Below are 24,875 nucleotides of genomic sequence, written 5' to 3'. Positions count from 1 at the left end.
TAAGTATTATATATTTATAAATAATATTTATTAATATATAGTAGTTCAATAAAACGAATTAATCCCTAAAAAAGAAATAAAAAAAATTATTTAAAAGAAATTAATAATCCAATAAAATAATATTAATTAATACATGAATACTATATATTAAAAATAATATTTATTAATATATAATAATCCAATAAAAAAGTAATAATCCAATAAAAAAGAAATTAAAATATTTATTTAAAAGAAATTAATAATCCAATAAAAAAACAACTTTGGGATAAAATTGTCTTTACAGTCTATTTAGCCAGAAAGATATCGTTTTGTAGTCTTCTGCGAAAAACTTATCTTACCAGAACAGACCAATTTTTTTATACATATCAAAGGGTTTTTTTCAATCCATTCAACCGGAAAAATATCTTTGAATCTAGGATCATACGTTTAGATATATGAACGAAGGAAGGACGACGTAATATACCCGAAATCTTATAAGGATGTATTTGTCTTTTTATGTTGGTCACAACAAAGAGGACATAGGACGGTCCAAATTAAAACGCAACCTATCCAAAACCACAGTGCCCATTCGTGTAGTTTACAATTTTTTAAATGAAGCCATATTACATTACAGGCAGCTCAATAGCTCATCAGACTAGGCCCTAGCTCATTCTTATGAGTTACGATCGCTTCCATGCTCCGGAAGCTTATGGCACGATGAAATGCACCTCCTCCAAATAATTCTCACGAACCCTACCTCCATGACAATCCCCAAAACTCTTTCAATCTTCTATCAATCAAAATCAGTCTGTTCAAATTTATAGTTAGCGGCAAGAACCAAACAAACGATGTCTCACTTTGGCCGATCAGGACCACCGGATATTTCAGACACCTACTATCTCCTCATTCTTAACATTAGTTTCCGTAAGTCTTCTGATATTCATGTTACTTGTGCTATCATCGTCTTAAATTTCTTCGGTGCTCCTTTGGTAATGTTATCGATTTATTTTTCAAGAGAAAAGAATCGTTAGTGTTTGGATTGTGTATATGCAGGGACGACGGCCGACGATCTGTTCCCGCTTTTTGATAAGTACGGAAAGGTTGTTGATATTTTCATCCCCAAAGATCGAAGGTATGTTGTATAATGTATATCTCCGTTTCTGTTTTTTTTATATCGTTTGAATCGTAAGGTCTCTTATTCATGGGGAAAAGTTGATGGAAGGATAAAACGAAGATTAAAATTGTCATCTTTCCAATCCCAACCCTAAAACCATAGCAACTATTTACTACTTACTATCATCTTTTTGGATTAGGACTGGTGAATCCCGTGGTTTTGCGTTCGTTCGTTACAAGTATGCAGATGAAGCAGAGAAGGCAGTAGATAGGCTGGACGGTAATTAATAATCATTTCCTCAATTTGGTGTTTAACATGCGTAGAAGGCAATGTTGTTATCATTAGGAGAAAATACATTCTGGAATCTCCTTGTAATCGGCTGTTTCTGTTTCCTTTTATGCTCTTATCAGGAAGAGAAGTTGATGGCCGAGAAATCACAGTTCAGTTTGCAAAATATGGACCCAACGCAGAAAGAATGTAAGCTTATAGGTTTCATATTGTTCTGGTATTATCTTATCGTGCTACACTATCAAAATGGCAAAACTTTGGCATGAAATTGATGGAGATCCTCACTTGTTTTTCTTGCCAACTTTTTGCTATACCTCCAATTAAGTACTTATTCTATAAAGTGGCAAAACGGGGAATACTACAAAGTAGAAAGGAAACTTTGGGGAGAGCATCTGTTGTGAATTGTGATTTGTCTAGCAAACCTCTTAAACCTTTTTCTTCATTTTGATGTTTATTTTGGAGAGAATTACTCATTCATAGAGTAAATTGTTTGATTTCATTCTCAAAGTTGGTTTGTAGCATTTTATTTTCCTTGGAGTCTAGTCTAAGAATCATTTTAGTTTATTTTGAGTTAGGAATGTTTGGTTGTTTGGTGTTGATTATATTTGCAGTCATAGAGGAAGGGTGATTGAGAAGTCCCCCAGGGCTAGAGGCAGGTCCAGAAGTCGTAGTCCTAGACAAAGGTTGTTCCTTTCTTTCATGATTCATCCATCTTTTATACTATTAAGATCACCATGTAAGATGTTGATGATGGAAGTTTGTTTTGTGATGCAGATACCATGATAATTATTATAGGGACAGGGACAGGGAGTACAGGAGAAAAAGGTATGATGATGATAGTAGGGAAAGGGGTTATTACAGGTATCATGGAAGAAGCAGGAGTCGTAGCTATACCCCTCACAATCACAACAGAGGCCATGCTGATGATGAGTATTTCAGAAGGAGTCACTCTACTGAAAGGTTTCACATATATTTTCAATATACTATATGATTTCTCTTTCTTTTTTGCCTTCTGTTGGTCCCCACACCCGTTCACCAAGCCATAGTCTTTATTCAAGGAGCCCATCACCACCACCACCACGGCATGTTCATGATGAGGTGAGTTTCTGAGTTATAAATTGGGGTAATGACAACAAATAATACTCAATTTGCTGTTTAGGTCACTTATATATTGGGGTGGAGGTGGATTTCAATGGGATAAATTTGTATTGAATCCTACCACTCTGGTGGAATTTGTTCACCAGAGTTATATTTCCATGTGGATGTCATGTCAGCAACACATGGACATATGTAGGATTCAATATTGATTTTGTTTTATTGATCTACTGAGTCAGTAGTATTAAAAGAGCAAATTGAGTAGTAGTGACATTAACCCTTAGAAAGAAGTGTTTACGCAGTTACGTTATTCTTATTTGATTTTATGCAGGAGTGAGTGACAGGTGATAAAAGGTGTCCTCTTTTGAATGCATGCATGTTGGTAGGAAGGATCGGATCCCTCCATGATTATAGTGATTTGTAGGAGGAGGTATTTTCATCAGTATTATGATATAAGAATGAATTGTGTTTGTGGATTGTAGTTTTTGTTATTACTCGCTTACCTCAACTTATTGTTGAAACCATTCCCTCTATGCCATGGTTGTTTAATATTTAGTTAGTTTTTGTTTGGATGTTGTGATTTTGGTACTTACTTGACTTGACACTGGATTTTTATAGTTAAGATCGGGAAAAGAATAAAGAAAGATAGATTGGGGTGGATGGCTGTGATGATGAAAAATGTTACCTGTTGTTCCTTCTTGGGTATAATCTCTAGATTGAGACCAATGGCTGTGATGATGATGATGATGATATTGTGACATGTTGATGCAGTCAGTGAATAGTCTGAGAATGCTCTTTTGCAGGGAAGTGTTGTTACCATGCCTGCTCTTCTTTACGTTTAATCAATAATTCTGTCTAGTGATTAAAGTAATGAAACATTATACTTTTTTTCACTGTTTAAAACAACCATTTTTGCCTGGTTTTTGTATTAGGGCAAAATACAGAAAAGCACAATGCACCTTCACCGTTTTATCGGTGGAGTGTTATTATAAATAAATATATGGATATTTTAGTTTAGTGGCTAAAGCGGCAAAATGATGAAACTATGTTGTTCTTGTATGTTTTTCATCCTTTTCTTAGAAATGTGCAACGCAGAAAAATGTTTTTTAGCGGTTGCAAGAGGTTTATAGAATCACTACAGAAAATTGTCAAGTTGTGAAAGTTAAATAAATAAATTGGTGGCTTTTGTGAAATTTACACTTTGACTTTGTGTCCTTTCGCAATTGAGATGTTAATTAGGGTGACTGTGAAAAAAGTGAGCAGAAAATAGAATGCGAAACCTATATAGCTGAGGTTGGCTCTAGGATTCACGGAATAGTTCCTGTAATGACGTGGCAGTGGCAGGGTAGGGTAACAAATGTGGCCTCATTTGTTTCTGGTTTAATCTTTTGCGCATAACGTGTTTTGTTTTGCATCTTGCCATTAAGTTGTAAGAATGTATCTCAGTATCTTGTGTCTTGTGGAGGCGTATCATGAAAAACAGTTAGCTTACGTTGTGGAAAAATTGGCTGTTTTTCGGAAATTTTTTTTATGAAAAATGAGAATTTTGAAAACGTGTTTAGGTCGTCTATTCTTCTGAATTTTTCATGGAAAATAAAAATTGTCCATTTCTAAAATTACAAAAAAGTTGAAATTTTTTAGAAAACCAATGATTATTGTTTTTCAATTTTTTTTTTTCAAAATATAAGCATATACCCACTTTCACCTCTGTCCAATCATACCTTAACAACTCCAACCCTCCTACCTACCCACACCCACACGGCCACACCACTCACTTCCAAGCCCACCCTTACACCCACAAACATATACCCACACCCACCCCTAAAAACACACACACATACACCCACCCACCCAACACCACTACCAGAATCACCGACCTACCATCATCATAACCACCATCACCACCTCATTACCGCCACCGCCATCACCACCACTGCCACAATTGTCGCCGTCACCACCACCGCCTGTCATCACCACCACCACCACTGTCACCATCATCAATACCACCACTGCCCCTACCCCTTCCCTACCACTGCTACCGTTTGCTAAAAATAAAAACCGATAGAAATAGACAAATCTAAACACGTTTTCTAATTTTCTAAAACTGAAAATAAAAAATGAATAACTTTTAACTAAACGTGTTTTCTAAATTTGATGAAATCAATGGGACAAAATTTAATATTTAACTTCTCCTCTAAGGTGGGCCAGCCATGTAAGCATTCAGACCACTTCAATACATGTAACTGTATTTATACCTTTATACAAATATATACTAAAGATAATATTTATATCATCACTATATTTCTTCTTTTTTTAAAGATTTTAATTATTTGCATCTTTTTGAGTTACAAAAACATTCAGTTTTTTCGTTTGTTGATTGTTTACAAGAATATGTCAAAAGCAGATTTGGAGATGTATCTCCAAATCTGCTTTTGACATATTCTTGTAAACAATCAACAACTCACGAAAAAGAGAATGTTTCTGTAACTCAAAAAGATGCAAATAATTAATATCTTAAAAAAATGTAGTGATGATATAAATATTATCTTTATCATACCTTTGTATAAACGGCAAAATACAGTGACTTGTATCGATGCACATCATTATTGAAGTGGTCTGAATGCTTTCACAACTGACATGAGTGAATCAGATTGGGTAGTTGCACTTTTCAATTGTAACAACAAATGGAATAATTGGTTTCCATTAAATCTTTATTTCCTTCAATTGCTTCTCTCTGCCACACTTTAGTTTTACATAGTGAGCAAACATATACATCATCACTAGAATCCAAATAATCTATTAACAAAGAAAAAACTTCACCAAATTAGATTTGTTATATGATGGAAATGCAATAGGGTAAAGACATATTTTGTTTATAACAATAAAATAATTTGTTGTATGGATATAACACATTTTCTAATTCCGATAAATTTACTCTGATTATTACCTGTAACATCATTTTGAGCATTTGAAGTAAAAGGCATACATATTTATGTCTTTTTTTTTTTTGCTAGAAATTGATCTACCTCTTTTTTTCTTTTCTTTAGAGTTAGTGTTGATACTAAGGGTGCAAACGAGCCAAGCTACTCGCGAGCTACTCGGGATCGGATCGTTAAAAGCTCGACTCGAAATCGATTTTAAACGAACCCGAGCCAAGCTCGAGCTTAATATTAAGCTCATTTATTAAACGAGCTCGAGCTCGAGCCTATGTCATTAAGCTCGATTAGGCTCGTGAGCCTAAACGAGCCTTTACATAATATAATTTATTATTATTTATATATATTAAAATAAAAATATATTACAGGAATTACGGATTTAGGGTATTAGTAAACGAGCTTCTTAACGAGCTCGAGCCGAGCTTAAGCTTATTTAGGCACGTCAGATAACAAATGAGTCGAGCCCGAGCCCGAGCTGAGCTTGGATAATTCTTTACGAGCTCGAGCCGAGCTCAGTAAAAGAAAGCTCGAACCGAGCCGAGCTCGAGCTCGAGTCTCATATAACTTAAACGAGCCCGAGCCGAGCTTGGCTGGGCTCGGGCTCGGCTCGGCTCGTTTGTACCCCTAGTTGATACCAACTGCCTTGTATTTATTAGAAGAGGTTTCAGCATAACTAATTTTCAAAAAATATATAATTGCATGTATTAATAAAATAGATAATGAAATACCTAGATGATGAAGTAGATCAATATTACTACATGAATGTTCAACCTGATCAAAATTGCCACTGGAAGGTTCAACAAAATCTTCATTCAAGTCAAAAAAATGGAATATCTTTTGTACTAAATTGTTTCCGTTTTCCTCTTGTGGAATGAATTGTGTTGTTTTGAATTATAGACCGGTTGTTCGAAACAACTTAAGAATTAGATAACATGGACACCTGTTTTGGTAATGTTTGTGAAGGAATTTTGAAACTTGAGAAAAAGATATATAATTAATTATTTAATTATAATGTACGAAAACTTATGATCAAATAAAGAAACATATATAATAACCAGTAATGAAAGAACAGAAAAAGTTTGACCAGAGTTTTGATAAGTGTTAACCATATTGAAAGTTGTGGCGTTTTTGATTTGTATGTGTAACGTCCGGTTCCTGGTATATATTTTAAATCAATTTATTCATTCTTGAATAGGATCTTGATGAGTTGGAGGCCCTAAACTCGTCGAGTAGGAATGAAAATTATACGCGAAACTTAAAGTCTACTTGACGAGTTGAGGGACTCAACTCGACGAGTAGGGTTGCCATAATAAAACCCTAATTTTCAGAGTTTAGCACCCTATTTAAACACCTTAAAATCTAAAGGTTGGCCTCATTTACATCTTCCATCATCCCAAACCCTAGCCACGAAACCCTAATACGTTTTTGAGAGTTTTGACCCACTTTTGGTGCATTCTTGAGGTTTTGAAGAAGAAGAGACTTGAAGAAGGAGAAAGGAAGCGTTGGAGAAGATTAGATCCAGAAGTCTAGCTTCATTTCTGGTTCATTGGAGGTATAAAGCTCCTATCTTGTCTATTATATGCTTAGATCTCTTTATCTTCACTTTTATGGGACTTTTGGTTCAAGAAGCACGACCTTTGGGAAATGGACATCCCAAGTTAGTATGTCATCAGATCTGGAACCATTGAGGGATTTCATGGCATAAGGGTGCAAACTTTATGGCCATTAAAGCCCCATGCAAGCAATAGGATGTCATTTTGGCCTTTTAAGCTCCAAAATGTCATGCATAGAGAGAAAGGTGGAGACTTTATGTGTTCATTTAGTCTCAAAGGTCCAGATCTCAGTTTGTGCACCCTATCTTGAAGTATGGATGGCTTGTAAACCAAGATCTAGGTCCTTAAGGGTTAGGGTTTGAGCTATATATATTTAGGAAAAGTATTAACAGGTAAAGGTGGAAACTTTACCCTTAAAAGGACATTTCCGCTATGTAGTGGAAGTGTGGAACTTAGATCTGAGGGATAAGGACTTAATCCCTTAATATGGCTTATCACTCTGAAGAACTCGACTAGTTGGGTCAAAGCGCCCCGATTCTATAAAGGGCAAAACTCAACGAGTTTCAAGGATGACTCGACGAGTTGATTGAAGAAGTCTCGACTCTATTATAGGGAGGAACTTAACGAGTTCATGAAAGAACTTGACGAGTTGGGTCGTGATTTCAGGGTTTATGATTTATGGAACTCGGAGAGTTGATGGACCAACTTGGCGAGTTGAGTCAACCCAGAAGGTTGACTTTGACCAAAATGTTGACTTTGACCAGAAGGTTGACTCTGACTTGGACTTTGATTAGAATTGACCCTTAAGGGGTTATGAGTATGAAAGGGTAATTAAATGAGATTTTTATGTGTAGTAGTTTGAGAAGAGTTGATTGCAGAGCCGAGGGCAGTTCAACTACTTCATGACATTTGAGAGTGAGTTACCTTCTAGTAGGAGTGGGTTTAAGACACCAATGTCGGCCTACTAGTAGGTTATTATTGTTGAGATGATTGTCTTTGTGATAATTGTTTGGTATGCCACTATCTGTTATGCTTTATGTGATAGTATGCTATGTGATTATGTGGTAGTGGTAGGGGTGAAATAGTCCCTAGATATCCGGTTGAAAGAGGCCGAAGGGGTAGGACAACACCCAGATATGCTAGGCAGTATATGATATATATATATATATATATATATATATATATATATATATATATATATATATATATATATAGGATATAGATCCGGTAAGAAATTTTTTTTGGTAGGAAGGTAAGAAGTTTTTTTTTTTCTACATAGTTTTTTGACGAACAAAATAAATGAATCACTAGATGATTCATTTGTAAGATGATTCACAAGAAAAAATTCCCAAAAAAACATCTTTATGATTCATTTTTAAGTAAATTAAGAAAAAATTCACTTTTGTGACAATTTTAGTGAATAACAACAAAATCATTGTATAAATGAATCATCGAGATGTTTTTTTGAGAATTTTTTCTTGTGAATCATCTTACAAATGAATCATCTAATGATTCATTTTGTTTGTTCGTGAAAAAAATATGTAGAAAAAAAACTTCTTACCTTCCTACCAAAAATTTCCTTCTTATTTGATCTTGACTCTATATATATATATATATATATATATATATATATATATATATATATATATATATATATATATATATATATATATATATATATATAAGGTATTATGTGGTAGTAGTAGGGGTGAAATAGTCTCCGTATCCGGTTGAAAGAGACTGAAGGGGCAGGACAGCACCCATATATGTTAGGCAGTATCCGGTTTAAAGAGACCAAAAGGGTAGGCCAGCACCCATATATACTAGATAGTTACCGGTTGAAAGAAACCGAAGGGGCAGGTCGGGTACCTAGATATGACTGACAATATGTTATTGTATGGTACGTGGTATGATGGGGGAACTCATTAAGTTTCATGCTTACGGTTTACAGTTTTGGTTTCAGGTACATCTTCTTCGAAGGGAAAGGAGCCGGCATGACTGCAACGCATCACACACATGATTTTCTGCATTTGAGATTCTTGGGATTCGTACTCTGACATTATTACCTTATGACATGTGTTTGGGATATATGACTTATGGGTTTTTATGACATGAGATAACTTGATGATGTTTTCAATAATCTGGTTTATGAATTATTACATTAAAAATGAAATTTTTGGTCTTGAATTTTGGGATGTTACAAGTTAGTATTAGAGCCTTGGTTTGAGGGATTCGGACACATTCTCGGGTGTGTCTGAACTCAAATCGAGGGTTTGAAAGGTTTTTACAAGAAAAAAATAATATAAATTTTCTAAAATTTAAAATTAAGGTTTTTGAGAAAGAACAAGGAGTGTGATGCGTGCAATCGGCTAAGCTCTAGTAAGTTTTCCCCAGGATACCCATACATGTTATGATATGAATATGAGAATAGCATGCTAGATTAGGTCTAAGGATCTAGGAAGATGCCTTATGTGACTGCTATATATGCTTATTGAATTACATGCTAGTACTGATTTGTCAATGATATGATGGCTTGAATAGGATATGCTTGGTTTTGGTTACTCAATGCCTGCATGTTGCTTGCTTTGTGCTTTTAGGAGTTCTAGTTATCTTTAGCTAACTAGTAAACGAATAAGTTAAATTACATATTACGAGGACTAAATAATTTCAGAAGGTTAGGTTTAGCCCAACTTCGTAGCTCTCTTTTGAGTCTAACCGTTGTAGGGAGAGACCTATCATTTGAAGAATTATATGGTCTTAGTAATATGTAATGGTATTCGTGAGCTAGTTAGGGAAAGATGTCATGGACTTCTTATGCAGCTTATGATGGAGAGTAGGTCGTAGATTACCCTAGGGTAAGCCTAGGATGAGATTAGCATGGAGAGCAATAATGTAAAAGGGACTTGGTGAAGTCGAGGCAATCCTTGAGGAAAGTACAAATAGATGTCGAAGGTAGTATGGGCCCGTACTACTGAAATCAGAGGATCCATACTCGAGTCAAGGAGGGCTGAGATAGAACCAGGGAACTTGTAGTGTGTGAAACCTCTTGAGGTTATGTATAGCCCTGACAATTATGTGTTTTGTTTCAAAATGGTGGTGACACGTCACAGAGCAGGAGGTTCAGGGTCAGGGTCTGGGTCAGGATCAGTTTCGGGTTCGGATTCGGGTTCCGAGCCAGTCGATGATGGATTGCGAACGTTCATTGCATCCGAGATTACAAGAGGCATCCTTGAGGCGACCCCAGTGATTTTCGGGTCGATCAAGGAAAGGATCATTGAGTTGATGGATGATCGCCTTAGGGCATTCAGGAGTGACATGGCACTGGGCCAGTCAGGGACTTGCACGCTCTCCTTCAAGGATTTCAGGGGATGCGGTGCGCCAAACTTTCACAGGGTGAAGGACCCCATCGTGGCCAGGAGATGGATTGCAGACATCGAGTCTGCACAATTGACGAGCTTCTGCCTTAAGGGGTTGAAGGTTCGGTATGCTGCGGGATGTTTGAGAGACAGAGCGAAAGATTGGTGGGAGGCGGTCAGTGACACGTTAGGTGCCCCAACCATTGATGTTATGACCTGGTCGGACTTTGTGACCAGGTTTATGGCTAAGTTTGCTCCGACTGTGGAGCTTCAGCACATGTTGTTTAATAAGTTCATGTAGACAATTTGTAACAGCAGAGGAAGAACACATAGGATGAATTCGATGTATATATGAAATCGATAGGGTTACGCGTATCGATTGAAGGAAGGGATTGGGGATTATATCTATTGAGTCTCATGGGACTTTCGATATACGCTCTTGGTTGATTGTGTGGAGAGGAAAACCTAGGAATGAAATGTAAGAAGGAAGTTACAATCTGAGGCGCGCACATATTTTGGTCTAGGATGATGTCAGCAAAACGATCCAAAGGTGGAGACCAAATGAGTGAAACGTAATCAAGGGCCCTTATTTCTTTATTTTAGAATTTAAGGTTCTCTTTTAATAATTATTAAAGATATTAGAGATAGAGATTGTGATTCAGATTGAGATATACTTGAAGTGGAATCCAATGGTAACTTTCTCCCACCCCGTACTTTAATCTTCTTATCTTTCAATCATTTTCAACCCAACACTAATTTTTTGTACCACTTTTAATTTTCGGTAGCATAGAATCAATTTTTTTTGTTATACTATTCATCTTCAATAATTCACAATTTTGGTCTTTTAAATTGTAGTTTTGTGAGTTAATTTAATAGGCCAAATTTTAATAATCTAATAGTAAATATAAGCTTAAATCTTTATGTTTCAAATTTATTTAAAATTTTGATTACGGTAACATGCCAGAAATTTATTTTTTTAGCATAAAAAGTTGAAACAATGTTGCACACTCGAATATATCTGTTAAATAATAATTAATAGAATGATTATTTTTGTTAACCTTAATAAGTTCAATATATATATATATATATATATATATATATATATATATATATATATATATATATATATATATATATATATATATATATATATATATATATATATATATATATATATATATATATATATATATATATATATATATATATATATATTTGATGTAAAAAATGATCTAATGACATGGAGATGAACAAAGACTCTTTGCACCAATCTAATAATACATCATATTGTCTTGGTCAAAATAATAATATACCATCTGAAATTGATGCATACTCTTCAATTGTATTTGTACCAATGATTTGTTCATCATTGTTTCTACATATTTTGCTGATAATGGATGTCTCATATCTATTCACGAAGGAAGCTTTTTCTAATTGTATTGTTTTCTTCCAAAAATTTCGATGCTCAGAATACAGACGCAAAAGAGAAACAAAGCACGTGCCTTTTAAGGTCGATGATAAATATGACAATATCTATCCATTCATGATTCATGCACACATGTTAATGCAAACTGGACGTATATTTTAGTACATACATAACAATAACATTGATACCCCTTAGATTCTTCTGTTCAGGAAATTATATTACCACATCAAAACCATAGCACATATGACTCACCTACCCTTTTTGTCACATCACATTTTTCTCTTCACATCCATAAATCATATAGTCATGAGTTAGATTGTGTCTATAAATTTAAATTACCAAAACTAGCGACACTTCAAGTACAAGAAAAGAAGCCTAGGAATGTGTGTATGTTACATATATAATATATATCCTCTTCACTTTGTACAAGAAAAGGGGAAATCAATAAAAAAACCTGTGATTCCAATTCCATTCCAACTATGTTGCAATTCCATTTCCATTGCCTTCCCCTGATGGCAACTCCTCATAGGCACCAGTTTCTTGGTTATACGAACACCTGGAAAATACAAAACACAAACACAAACACATTACTTTATATATATAACCACATTTTATCTCCAAATCAAAATCAGTATAATTCAAATAATACTAAATCAGGTTGAAAATAGTGACCACATTATTATAATATATTACCACTGTCCAGATGCTGCACTGCAATACAGTCCTGAAGATGGGTCATAATAATATCCTAAACTGCTGCTGTAGTAGTAACTGCAAAAAAAAAGTTAAAAAATAAAAATACAGAAACAATAGGATGCTGTTTCTTTTTGACTAAATATAAATCTGAATGGAAAACAAAAAGAGATGCATACCCTGAAGACTCATCAAATACATAGTCGTTTTCTGTAGATCCAATGCCTGCAAGTGAAAAGTGAAAACAAAACTGAGGGGCAATAACGTAATAAGCCATCTAAACGAAAAAATGAAAAAATTACATATCTGCTTACCAGCAGATGGATCAACAGTAGATTTGTCATCATCTTCAGCAAACATGTCAAAAGAATCATCCTCATTGTTTGTAGTATTATCTGCAGAAGGTATTCCATTGAGACCGGAATCACTCATTCCAGAGGAATTAGGTTGCTTGTTTCCTGAACTAGAAGAGGTGCCTTCCCCTCTAGCACGTGCTAGCTTCTCAAATCCCTCTGAAATTATTAAAAAAAAAAAATGAAATCAGAGTTTCACTAATAACATTCCCAATAATTAAGAATATAAGAAATACTGTATTATTAATATTTAAATCATTATTCAACTTATAAAGAAATGCTAATTACCTGCTTCCCTCTGAAAGACCTCCTGTTTTTCATCATACACATCTGCAGAAATATTTATGAAATAAATCAGAATGTTGACAAATTTATAATAAATACAAAGAAAAATGTTGAAAGAAGATTATCTCAACTGTAGTCACCATCCTCCATCAGCTTCATGGCATCTTCAGTTAGTTGATCAAACACAACTTTTGTTTCAGCTGACATCTTTTCCTTTCTATTAGAACTTCCTTTCAGCCTTCTTAAAGCTCGCAACACCTGAAAAGAATATTATACTTATTATTTTCATCAATCAGTTTCAAAAATAATAAAAGAGAAAGAGAATTGAACAATTTGACATAACAAGACACTTACTGTCTCCCCAGGTTGAAGCACATCAGCAATTCGTCTCTTGATATTTCCAATATCTTGACTTGACAGGTCAGCAGCTTCTACCACATCATCTGTATCCATAGAGTGTATTTTTGCAAGATTTGGTTCAGCATCAATGCTATCAAGCCAAGCATCCTACAAAAATACTTCAATTAAAATGAGGGTAAAAAGGGAAATGTCGAAATTAAAAGCAACCAAGAATCCCTATGTAATACTACTGTACCTTGATGTCATTAGTAACATACTCAACATAATTTCCTGTTTTATCGAAAAAGCCTTCTTTCCTTTCTTGTTCAAGGTTGAAAGGTTCAAGCTGAACTCCATCATCTTCCAGTGTCTCGTTATCCTGCCAAAAGAAATTAAAATTAAACATAAACATGAACATAATATAACAAGAATCAGCATACAGAAAAATGGAGATTAAAATACCTTATAATGCATTTCAGCAGCTGCTACAACATCAAGGAGATCTCCAGTTTCATCATTATTGAGTCCAATTTTATCCTGATTCCGTCTCTTGGACCTTGCTTTGGCAACTAGCTGGGTATCTTTCAGCTCAGTAGGTTCATCTTCAGCAACTTGGGGAACATTTATAGCTGCTATCACTTCATCTCCAGGCTTCACCTTCTTTCCCTTTGGAAACCTCACCTTCTTTTGCCTGCAAATACATAAAATAAATATAGCCCCAATGAAACATTACTAAGTTAGGGAGCAATAGGTCAATACAAGAACCAATCAAATTTCTAATAATCTAACATGCTTTTCCTTTGCAACTCACAAAGAAAAAGCTCAAGGGAATTTGCGCAGCAAAACTTACTAACATAATTTATGTAAACAACTCAATGTAGCTAGGATTGAAGAGTTTTCCTTCAAAAAAACGACGAAAACCACCAGCCCAATTCAACTTCATTCATTCTATCGATTTGTGAGCAAATAAATTGAAAAATTAAGGAAGCTTGAACAACTGGATTAACTCAAACGGGAGATCAAATTCAGTCGAACGCAAACCCTAACAATAATAAATCTATATCTAAGAAGCAGATAAGAGAAAGGTGAAAATGACTTACGGAGGTTTTCGGTTGACTTCATCAGCATCTCCACCGTCGTCGTTGTCTGAGAGCGGTCGCTTACGAGAGGGTTGCGCCTCCATGTGCGTGGTGGGATCGTTGTTCAAAACACAGCACTCCCCGTTTCGTTATTTTTCATATCGCAAGGAAGGCGGTGTGGTTTTGATTGAGACCTGTACAATCTTCCGAAGCGTGGGCTCTCCCGTACAACTGTCTAAAGCGGCTGACAAGAAGTTTGATGAAAACTTCGAGTAAATTAAAGATTTGGTCCACGTGGTTATCATTTTTTTACAGTTTTAGCCCAATTTTTGGAAAATTTAGAGCAGTTTTGGTCCTTGTGGTTTAGGGATGAGCATGGGACGGAACCGGTACCGACCCGTATTGTTCCCGATTTTCCAAAAATCGAATTTGATCGAAAGTAAATCCCGAGTACCAAACCAAATTAATATCACCGGTACCGGTATCGGTATCGATAATGGTACCAGTTTTTGGTACTAGTACCGGCGGTACTGAATCTCAAATTTCATGTATTTGGAGTACCGAGTACTATCCTATTTCTAAATTGGGTACAGTTCGGTACCGATTCCAGTACGGTATTTGTACGAGATCAGGATTTGGGATAAACTGTTCATCCCTATTGTGGTTGGCAGTCGACACTCAACAAACATCGGGCGAGGCCTCGAGTCCTCAGCAACATGTTGAGCTTAAATTAGAAAACGACATTTCTTACCGTTTTCTCTCTCTTATTTTCAAACTGTTTTTCTCTTTCTTATTTACCAATATTGCCATATTTTTACATTCAAAATTTAAAATATACCAATATTTTCTCCATAATATATACCAACTTATACCAAATTTTATCATTCTTAAACCTAAAATTCTATTCTTCCTATTCTATTCCTTACTTGAATATGTTTTTATGTAACTCTCCAAATAACCAAAAAAAAAAAAAAATCAATATGAGACAATCCAACCCTTCATCTTTTTATTAACCTCAAAGAAATTATCCAATCTATTCTCCACTAATGTTCCCTTATCCCAATATGAGCATGTACCATATTAAACATTCAAACCAATTCCATTTCTAATCTCAATTCCAATTCCATTCTTAATTCTAACCGGAATTCGTCCTTTTGGAAATGTTCCTTAAACAAAATTCTAATTGTAGCTCGAACCTAATGTTCAAGAATTTAAAGTGAAGTCTAAAAGAAAAGGGAAGGTCCCGAATATAAATTGGACCCCAGAGGAAGAGAGGACATTGGCACATGCATGGGTTAACATATTGGAAGACTTGAAAATAAGCAACGACAAAAACAATAAAATATTTAGAAAAGAATTATCAAATGTTTTCCCATTGAAACGGTTTAAAGAGAGTACCGGACAAAGATTCAAATTTACAATAGATGAAGACAAACAAATGGTTATAGAATTTAAAGGTTTGCTCAACACCTTGAAATATAATGAGATAAGCGTGAGAATGACACAATCTTATAAAATTAATCTTTTTATGATGTTTAAATCCCCTAAATTGCTTGTATTAAAGGGGTATTTTATAATGTTTAAGTCCCCTAAATTGCTTGTATAAGAATTTAGAGGGGGGCATTTATCATGTTTAAATTCCCTAAATTGCTTGTATTAAAGGGTAAATCACAAAATTAAAAAAGAAAAGGATGCGAGAAGAAATCGGCATATGTGTACAAAGAGTAAGAGCGTCAAAGAGAACGGAGGGACGTATTAATGGAGGAGAGAGGAAACGAGAGATGGAGCGCTGCGATCGCCAATCTATCCGAGATATCTAACAATCTTGATTCCCTCGAGAATTTACTCATCAAGAAAGCTGTCTACGTCGATGAAGATACTTTCAACAAAGCCTCCTTAACCTCCGATCAAGCCCGTACTATCAAGGTTTTTTTTGTATTCTTGCATAATTCGTTGCCAGATCACAATAACTTCCTGAATAACTTGCTTGTCAAATTTGAAATAAACTTCATATATGGTCTGCCGATGCATCATTGAATCATCTGATTCTTATGCTTTTGATAAAATTCAGCCGAATTCCGTCGATTAAACCGCATATGTGATTGTCGTTGAGCTGTTTGAAGTTTGCTTTTGATGTGGTGATATACTTTTCACTTAATTTAATTCGTTCAATCAATTTAAATCCTGTGGTATGCTCTTTTATACAAGTCTAATTGACCTAATTTGGTGGGCAATGCATTATTGGCTTGAATTGGGGCTCTGCTACTGTTAGTGACATCGTCTCTCTTTCTTCTTTGCAATTGAATGATATCATCTTCTAAAGTCGGATAACCATAAAAGGCATATAACATAACACAACAAGTGAGCTGTTTTACTTCGGGTATATTCCAAATCGAAAACGTTTATCAGTATCAATTATCAAATCTAGGTTTTCAATTGAATATTATCAGTTACTCCCGTTGTCTGATAGTTAGAGTCCTTATCTGAGTATTATTGTGCAGGTTCTTGAACAAAGGGTAGAGACTTTAGAAAGAGAACTGGATGCTGCCATTTCAGCTGCAGCTCGTGCTCGTACAGAAAAACGACATGCTGAAGCAGGCCAAAAGGCTGCTGAGTTAAGAGCACAAGAAATCACCAAGGAGCTTGAGAATACCACAAGTAAATTATTTTAGATGATCCTAAATAAATATGATTAATTTTATTGGGTTTTGATAGTTTTTTTCATTTTGCCATTCTTTAAATGTTGTGATTAACATTTCCATTATGTTTCTTGTATGCAGAAGTGTTTGAATTGCACATGGAAGAATTAAGAGCAAAACAAGATGAGATTTTGAAACGGGATAATGAGATTAAACTTCTAGAAGCTATAATTCAGACACTTGGAGGAAAAGACTCAACTTAACTTTGTAGCAGGTAATAAATAATAATATTAATAATAATTTCTTTTTTCAGTTTGTAAAACCAACACTCTGATCTTTGTTAAATTGACATCCCAGTATATACAAAGATAGTATTCTTATCTTAATCTTAACAAACGGGACTTAATAATTTCTTTAAAACATAATGATTATACTATTATAGAACTAGTAACATTTATCACCCTAGCAAAACTATGCTTTAATCTGCAGATAGTAATGTGATGACAAGATTGCCCCTCATACCTATTTTGGATTTCTCAGTTTCCTTATTTACGTGGACATGCTTGGTTCATAGAATGTTTCTTGAATGAATATTGAATAAAATAAGTCCTTTAAACAACTCTCCACCCTCATTAGGAATTCGGAATTGTGAAATCTATCGAACATGGAATTTAAAAGATTCCCACATAATTGAATTCCAAATACGTCCTTTACTGGAATGGAATTTTGAATTCCAACTCTGTCGGAATCCGTCCAAATCAGTAAAGTCAGTAATGCCTGGTTACAACTTCACATTTGGTAAGTTGATATTTCAGGTTAGCTTTGAATTTGATTGATAATTGCATATATATATATATATATATATATATATATATATATATATATATATATATATATATATATATATATATATATATATTCCCTTTTAGTTGTCTCTTAAAGTCGAAAGTAAATTATACCTAAGAGGATGGAAATGCACTTTTCTTTAAATAATAATTTTAAAACTAATTTTTGGTTAAAAAAAATTCAATTATATATATATATATATATATATATATATATATATATATATATATATATATATATATATATATATATATATGAAAAATAAAAAGATCTTTTTGAGTATGGTATAACAAGAAGGAGATGTTTGTAATGGAATTTAATGAGCTTGGGGATGGAATCTTGTATTCACTTGTGAGGAATTCAAGTAAGTTTTATTAGCAACCGAAACCTAGAATTAAATCCCAATATTTGTTAAACACATGTGAAATACGGCGAACCAAATTCTTCGTAAATTCTTATAAAATTAAAAGAAAAAATAAATAAATAATGTTGACATGCACCGAAGCTCTTCATTTTGATAAGATTTGTAACCACATGTCCTATCCATTTTGCTATTGTTTTACCAAAACTTTCTACAATTTAAAAACTTTAGATAGCTTTTTATCATTTTTTTTTTGTTATGTACAACTACAAAGGAAAAAGGAAAACGGTTGCGAGGAAAAAAAGTAGGAGGCACCTTACCCCACTCCAGAGTCCACATCAGTGCACCTCGCATTAGCACCACATATCACTTAACATGTTTTGTCAATTTTGGCTCTTAAAATTAATAACATTTCATTTTATGTCCTAGTTATATCTGGATATTAAATTTTTATTCTTTTATTGATCAGTTAATCTATTTAGTTATATTTTCTAACATAAGTTTAATATATTATAGAATTTTATGTTGTTAAAATCTAATTGTCAAAACTTTCAAAATAACAAAAATATCAAAAAATGAAAAACATTGCGGTCATAATATTTTATCTTGTTTTTAGTTATTTTAAAATATAAAATGTCAACTAATTTTTTTTTCAAAATAGTTACTAATTTTAAAAAATGAGAAATTCTATGAAGAGAAGTTGTATAACATAAAAATAGATACGAGTAATTTACCGAAATTGTTGATGTGGTTTGGTTAAAGTTGTATGATTGGTTTATTGTATTTATTTATTTACTAGTTGTGAGACTCATGTATTATATGAATAAATTAAAAAAAAAATTAAATATAAAGGTCTAATTATTTGAAAACTTTGAATTTATAAGAAAATAATGAATTATTATAATAAAAATGTTTTTTATCTTTTAAATTTAAACAAATAATTTAAATAAATAAAAAAAAACTAATGGGCTTTAATTTTGAGAATTTTGAAATTAAAATATAAGTTCATTAATGATATTGATATTCATTTATTACAATATTTATTACAGTTACTATATTAAAATATTACGTGAAATTTAAAACAATAGAAAAACTTATAAAATAACATGTATGGAAAAAAATTCAAAATAATTACAAAATGTTATTTGACAAATTAAATAAAAATGTGACAAGTGATAAAAAAAATCATTTATTAGAATAGATTTATTTATTTATTTGCATTCAGCAGTCATTGTGTTTTGGTTTTATGTGTGTTTTGGTTTTATTGTGTTATTCATTCCTTATTGACTTAAAAAGAATATATTGTGACTTTTTTTTTTTTTTTTATATTTCTTGTGCATTTATTATTAATATAGTAAAAGAAAATATTTAATTAGATATTTGGGTTTCACCCTCACTTGCCACTGCCATCGACCACCAACCACCACTACAATAGACCACCGTCAACACTGTTGTCGACCACCGCAACTTCCACCACCACCATTGTAGTCGACCATCACTCACAATCCAAATTATTCCAAGTTTTCTAGAAAAATACAAAAATCTACGACCGCCACACCAAAACCTGAAATACCCACCTGTTTTGTTTCTTTCTAAATCAAACTTGATCTAAATCAAATTGTAAAAGAAAAAAAAAATGAAACCGAAATTAAGCCCTATCTTGAAACTTGAAACCTACAATTAAGACCTGAATTGAAATTAAAAGATGAGGTGATGGGTGACAGCTATTATTTATTTATTTTATTTTATTTATTTATTTTTATTTTTATTTTTTTTTTTTTTTTTGTATCTTTACGTGTTATCTCACGTTGAAGTTGAATATAATAGGTGACTCATCTTTCTAATTTTACACCTTTGGCTATAGTTTTAACTTTTTTTTTTACGTATTTGGTTCAACATTTTACGAATTCATCCTAAATTTACTTTAATTTACAAATTTATTTAAAAAAATCAAGACTTTTTTAATGATATTTTACAACCTTTTTAAGATTTAAAAAAAATTATAAAATGTTGTAAAGTGTTTTTTGAATTTTACTTTTACATATCATACAACTTTTTTTATAACCTTCGTACTATTCTTTGTAAACGTTTTTTATAATATTTTTAAAACGTTTCATAGAGTTATTTAATTTTTTGTACTTTTTTATAACATTTAAAAATTACTTTCATCAAAGATAAGTCGTGTGAAAGTGTGAATAAGTTTAAAACGTTGTATTAAAACTTTTTTTATAACGTTTCATACCACTTATGTTCATACAACGATTCATAGTAAACAATCAATACAACGTTATAAACTTGCTTATATTTTTTTTAAACTTTATTTATACTTATATACGACTTATCTTTAACAAAATTATTTTTAAATGTTATAAAAAAAATCTATAAAACAGTTTTAAAATATTATAAAATTTGTTTAAAAAGAGTTGTATGGAGGTTATAATTTTTTTTATATGAAAATGAGAAAAAAAAATATAGTAAAAACAGTTTAAAACATGTTGTAAAAGAATTTATTTTAAATAAAAAGCTATAAAAAGTAAGAAAAAGAAATCTAAAAAAAGTTGTAAATTTTATTAAAAAAAAGTCTTACAAAAGTTGTAGAGAAACATATTTGTATATTAAACTAAATTTGTGAAAATATTCAGACAAAATTCGTAACAAAAATTAAAATGTTATTGTCACTGTAATCCAACAAACTTTAGTATATTGGTTTAAATTGTCACTCATGACTATTTTTTACATTTGAATGGCACGAACTTTTGTTTTCCCGTTTTAAAAGGTCATTATTAAAAATATAAAGAGGTCACCCAGTAAACCCCTTCCCAATAATTAATTTTGATATGTCACGTGGCTTTTGGTCAATTGAAATGGTCCAAACTACCTCTGTCAAATCAAAATCAAAACAAAGAAAGATCTCTGTCAAATCCAAATCAAAACAAACAATCAAAACATATTACATATTGACAAATAAAACAGACAGAAGTAAGAGTCATATAGGTTACCTTTGAGTCGAAAATTTTGAGGAAGAATCGTGATTTGGGAACAGAGAGCTTGTAGCTAAGAATATCAGCAACTGCAACACTTAGTTTCTTGTTTACATCGGGATTTAGATCTCCGATGGACACCAGCTCACCATACGACGTTGACTGCTCACTACCTCTAAAAGCCATCGGCACATATCCCTTGTGTAACTATGACTCTAGAATCACTATAATCAGTTTTAGATCTACCCCAAGGAAATTGAAATTCACTCATGAACAATGAAACTTTAACAATCGTAAAAAGCAAGTCATGGATTGATTAGAAAGGGCGGTTTCTTTTCCTTGGATAATCTTTGAAGCTATTATAACATCAAGTCATCAAGTCATCAATGGCATTATTATCGAACAGAAGAAGATGATTCATGGAAATGATTCAACAGCAGAAACTCCAAATGAATCGCAAAGTTCATCACCTGTACGTGATGAAAAAATCGAGAATATCCAAAATATCCAGAAAATTGAGAGGATCGATGACGACTCAAGCAAAAGAATTTCGACGTCATGAAAATCAATAAAATTGAGAAGAACGATGACAACCCAATCAATGAGATTAAGAAGAATTTTGATTGATTAAGAGGTAAATCGTTCCATTTAACTATCTTTGCCATTAAAACCTGCTGAAACTCCTGTGTCTTCATCGCCGATCACCAGCGATTGACAAACGTTGACCGAGAGAAAAGTAGCCTCGGTCAATAAGAAACCACCACTTCCGTCAAATCCACTCAAGTGTCTTCATTGTCAATCACCATCGATCACCACCGATTCACAAACGTTGACTGGTAGTGGTCGTGGTTCTATGGAAATTTTATGCAGCCATTGTCGATGGGTCTTCGGATATTGCTATCGTCAGAGACTAGACGATGATTTTCGGAGAGTGTGTCGGGATAGTAAGCGTTTACTGTCACAGTACTAGTCACCGGAAAGTAGCCATTGGGGGAATACGATGAATAAGCACAATGAAGCGACCACTATGAAGATAAACATCACTTTATCGGTAACCATTATTCATTTAGGTAATGAGAAGTCAACAAAAGTATAACAAAAAAAAATGTGGGCCCACAAGGTTTTAAAAAGAAAAATAAAAAGCCAAGTAAGCTTATTTGTAACCGGTAAAACCTGTTTAAAATGTGGTCTATCCCTTTTAACAGGTAAATCACAAGTTCGTGCCTTTCAAATGCAAAAAATAGTCACGAAACGAAAGACCATTTAAACCAATATACTAAAGTTTGTTGGGCTATAGTGACAATAACCCAAAATTAAAATTTGGGCCATAATGTAAAATTAGAAAGAATGTGACATACTCAACCAACCAAAGATATCGCACCTAAAGATATAGAAAACATGAGTTAGTTACCATTTTAAAATATAAAATACATTTGTTGCCAACTTAAAGCACAATAGTTTCTTTCCAAATAACGATATTAACTCTTTAATTAATTCACTCATTTTGTGAAATTTTAATGGAATTGGAATTTAAATCTAATGAAAAACCATGTTTGGTCAGAAGAAAAGAAAGAACTAAATTCTTCTAAAATATCATGAAAAATAGAAAAAACAGAATTATCCATGTCGGAATAAATTAAATCCCTTAGATGAGCAACAACTAGGTTAGAATGTCATACCATACCAAGGGGTCTATTAGAATTGCTAAGAGTTTTCAAGTATTTTGAATACTTAGGTGTTGTTTGTTTTTCAGAAACAAAAATTCAAAAAGTCTGCGGACCATAGGGGTGGCAAATCGGGTCATCGTGTCGTGTTTTTGTCTGACACGACACGAAAAAAGTTTTATGTAACACGAACACGACACGACACGATCTCGTGTTTTTTTTTAACTAACACGAAAGCGAACTGAACGACAAACACGACACGACACGACAAAGATAACATGAAATAAAAATTAATGTATTTAATTAATATTTATTCATACATAACACGACAAACACGAAAAACACGACAAAAAATGTTAAATCGTGTCAATTTCGTGTCAAAATTTGAACACGAACACGACACGACACGACGTCCTGTTTTTTACACCTGACACGAACACGAACACGAACACGAACACGAATTCGAATTTCAATTTCGTCTTAATTTCGTTTCATTTCGTGTATTTTTGTCGTGTCGTGTCATCAATTGCCACCCCTAGCGGACCATCTATGCAAACCTCTGCAGTAGAAGAGGTGGACCAAACGGCTGCAGACTGTAATAAGATGTGTGTTTGTTTTTGTTAACATCTGCAGACTGATGCAGACATTAAAAATTTAAAATAAACTAATTTAATAAACCAAAAATGGTTTTTTCAAAATTACACAAGATAAATATGTTAAAAAATAAAAGTAATAAAATATAATATGTTATTTGTTTTTGTTACAATCTGTTTTTTCTATTTTATTTTTATTTCATCATTAAAACAAAATAATAGACACTTATTTAAAAAGAAAATAAAAATATTTAAAGGGATATAAATTTAATGTATTAACTTATCTAAATCAAATGGAAGAAAATAGTTAAAGGGATATAAATTGAATGTATTAAATGTTAAAGGGATGAAAATAGAATATAGTATATAAATAAATGACCATAAACATAATATTAAATATACTTAATGGGTGTGTTTAACAACATCTGTGGTTGTTCATTTTTGAAAAAAAAAAGTGGCCAATTGTTTTTTTGGTTTGGATTTTTTTAGGTTTAGGTTTGAAGAGGTGGGAAGAGATTTTTTTAGGTTTAGGTTTGAAGAGGTGGGAAGAGGTATAACAAGTGCTTCCCCAAGAAGCACACGGGCAGATGTTTTAAGCCCCACAGACTTCCAAAAAACAAACTGTTACGGGACAAAAAGTGTTGCGCGTGTGCTGCGCCGTGCAACAATAAGAGTTTTGAAGAGGTTTTTTAAGAAAAACAAACAGCACCTTACCCTCTCCTTTAATATGGAAAGGTTTATAAGCTCCCCCTTATCCTCAGGTACAAGGTTATACATGGTCGCTTTGTAATACAGAGTACCTTGTACGACTTGTTATTTTATTTCCAAAGATCTTGTTTTTGCTCGAAATATGGGATATGCTTTGCATGCTGCTTTTTATACGTTGTGTTTTAGGATTATCTTTTGGTTTATTGTTAACAGTGGTTGGTTATTCATTCATCAGTTGGGTTGGATATATCCGAGTCGATATGGTCATTTCTCCTTGTTGGGCCTCTTATTGTGGTTCTTCTTACTACCCAGTTTGTCCATGTCAGGCCGATATCCCTTCTTTACTTAATTACCGACATGTATACACCATTAACCCCCCCCCCCCCCCCATCTGAAGGGTAAAATAATGGGTTGAAAATGATTTTGTCGTTCACACTTAAAAAGCGTCTTGGATAACCAAACGTCCCGCGTGTGTCTGCTGTAAGTGTGCATTAAATGCCCCTACCGTCAATTAGCTACGTCTATGTATATGATTAGATTGTGCATTCAATGCTCTACCCGATTATCTCGATTATTTAATGGGTAAT

The 24,875-nt window shown here is 33.2% G+C and overlaps 3 protein-coding genes across 5 annotated transcripts; 2 read left to right on the top strand and 1 right to left on the bottom strand.

Moving 5' to 3' along the window:
- The first annotated feature begins 551 nt into the window (after positions 1-551).
- Positions 552-3,493, top strand: LOC111899530 (serine/arginine-rich splicing factor SC35). The gene is made up of 8 exons (XM_042902822.1): positions 552-903; positions 1,033-1,111; positions 1,293-1,372; positions 1,504-1,570; positions 1,993-2,064; positions 2,156-2,479; positions 2,808-2,906; positions 3,095-3,493. Exons 1-6 carry the CDS (start codon positions 828-830, stop codon positions 2,370-2,372), a joined length of 591 nt encoding a protein of 196 aa, XP_042758756.1. The 5' UTR covers positions 552-827; the 3' UTR covers positions 2,373-2,479; positions 2,808-2,906; positions 3,095-3,493.
- An 8,496-nt stretch (positions 3,494-11,989) lies between these two features.
- On the bottom strand, positions 11,990-15,030 carry LOC111899529 (uncharacterized). The gene is made up of 10 exons (XM_023895372.3): positions 14,518-15,030; positions 13,880-14,108; positions 13,674-13,796; positions 13,433-13,585; positions 13,210-13,336; positions 13,082-13,123; positions 12,755-12,952; positions 12,620-12,665; positions 12,441-12,518; positions 11,990-12,303 (listed from the first exon to the last, which is right to left on the bottom strand). Exons 1-10 carry the CDS (start codon positions 14,598-14,600, stop codon positions 12,225-12,227), a joined length of 1,158 nt encoding a protein of 385 aa, XP_023751140.1. The 5' UTR covers positions 14,601-15,030; the 3' UTR covers positions 11,990-12,224.
- A 1,122-nt stretch (positions 15,031-16,152) lies between these two features.
- On the top strand, positions 16,153-24,124 carry LOC111899528 (uncharacterized). Of its 3 annotated transcripts, none has more exons than XM_052771573.1 (4): positions 16,153-16,422; positions 16,998-17,154; positions 17,277-17,409; positions 24,106-24,124. In XM_052771573.1, exons 1-3 carry the CDS (start codon positions 16,255-16,257, stop codon positions 17,396-17,398), a joined length of 447 nt encoding a protein of 148 aa, XP_052627533.1. In that variant the 5' UTR covers positions 16,153-16,254; the 3' UTR covers positions 17,399-17,409; positions 24,106-24,124. The 3 variants fall into 3 exon arrangements, with proteins under 3 accessions (XP_052627533.1, XP_052627534.1, XP_023751138.1); XM_052771574.1 differs by lacking the exon at positions 24,106-24,124 and adding an exon at positions 18,617-19,984; XM_023895370.3 differs by lacking the exon at positions 24,106-24,124 and having other exon boundaries at positions 16,157-16,422; positions 17,277-17,521.
- Positions 24,125-24,875: the final 751 nt, after the last annotated feature.

Source organism: Lactuca sativa, chromosome 5, assembly GCF_002870075.4.
Source record: "Lactuca sativa cultivar Salinas chromosome 5, Lsat_Salinas_v11, whole genome shotgun sequence".
Classification (NCBI taxonomy): Eukaryota; Viridiplantae; Streptophyta; class Magnoliopsida; order Asterales; family Asteraceae; genus Lactuca; species Lactuca sativa.
The sequence above is the reverse complement of the archived record's forward strand: the minus strand, read 5'-3'. Positions and strand labels throughout refer to the sequence as shown.

What these genes read in the sequence shown, in the direction of transcription:
- LOC111899530 (XM_042902822.1), top strand. Translation starts at nt 828, where the DNA reads ATGTCTCACTTTGGCCGATCAGGACCACCGGATATTTCAGACACCTAC. An exon ending in TTCATCCCCAAAGATCGAAG is followed by an intron (nt 1,112 to 1,292) that starts GTATGTTGTATA and finishes TTTTTGGATTAG; the next exon opens with GACTGGTGAATCCCGTGGTT. An exon ending in AGTCGTAGTCCTAGACAAAG is followed by an intron (nt 2,065 to 2,155) that starts GTTGTTCCTTTC and finishes TTTGTGATGCAG; the next exon opens with ATACCATGATAATTATTATA.
- LOC111899529 (XM_023895372.3), bottom strand. Translation starts at nt 14,600, where the DNA reads ATGGAGGCGCAACCCTCTCGTAAGCGACCGCTCTCAGACAACGACGAC. An exon ending in ATGTTACTAATGACATCAAG is followed by an intron (nt 13,586 to 13,673) that starts GTACAGTAGTAT and finishes GTATTTTTGTAG; the next exon opens with GATGCTTGGCTTGATAGCAT. An exon ending in GGTCTTTCAGAGGGAAGCAG is followed by an intron (nt 12,953 to 13,081) that starts GTAATTAGCATT and finishes TAATAATTTCAG; the next exon opens with AGGGATTTGAGAAGCTAGCA.
- LOC111899528 (XM_052771573.1), top strand. Translation starts at nt 16,255, where the DNA reads ATGGAGGAGAGAGGAAACGAGAGATGGAGCGCTGCGATCGCCAATCTA. An exon ending in ATCAAGCCCGTACTATCAAG is followed by an intron (nt 16,423 to 16,997) that starts GTTTTTTTTGTA and finishes ATTATTGTGCAG; the next exon opens with GTTCTTGAACAAAGGGTAGA. An exon ending in GGAGCTTGAGAATACCACAA is followed by an intron (nt 17,155 to 17,276) that starts GTAAATTATTTT and finishes TCTTGTATGCAG; the next exon opens with AAGTGTTTGAATTGCACATG.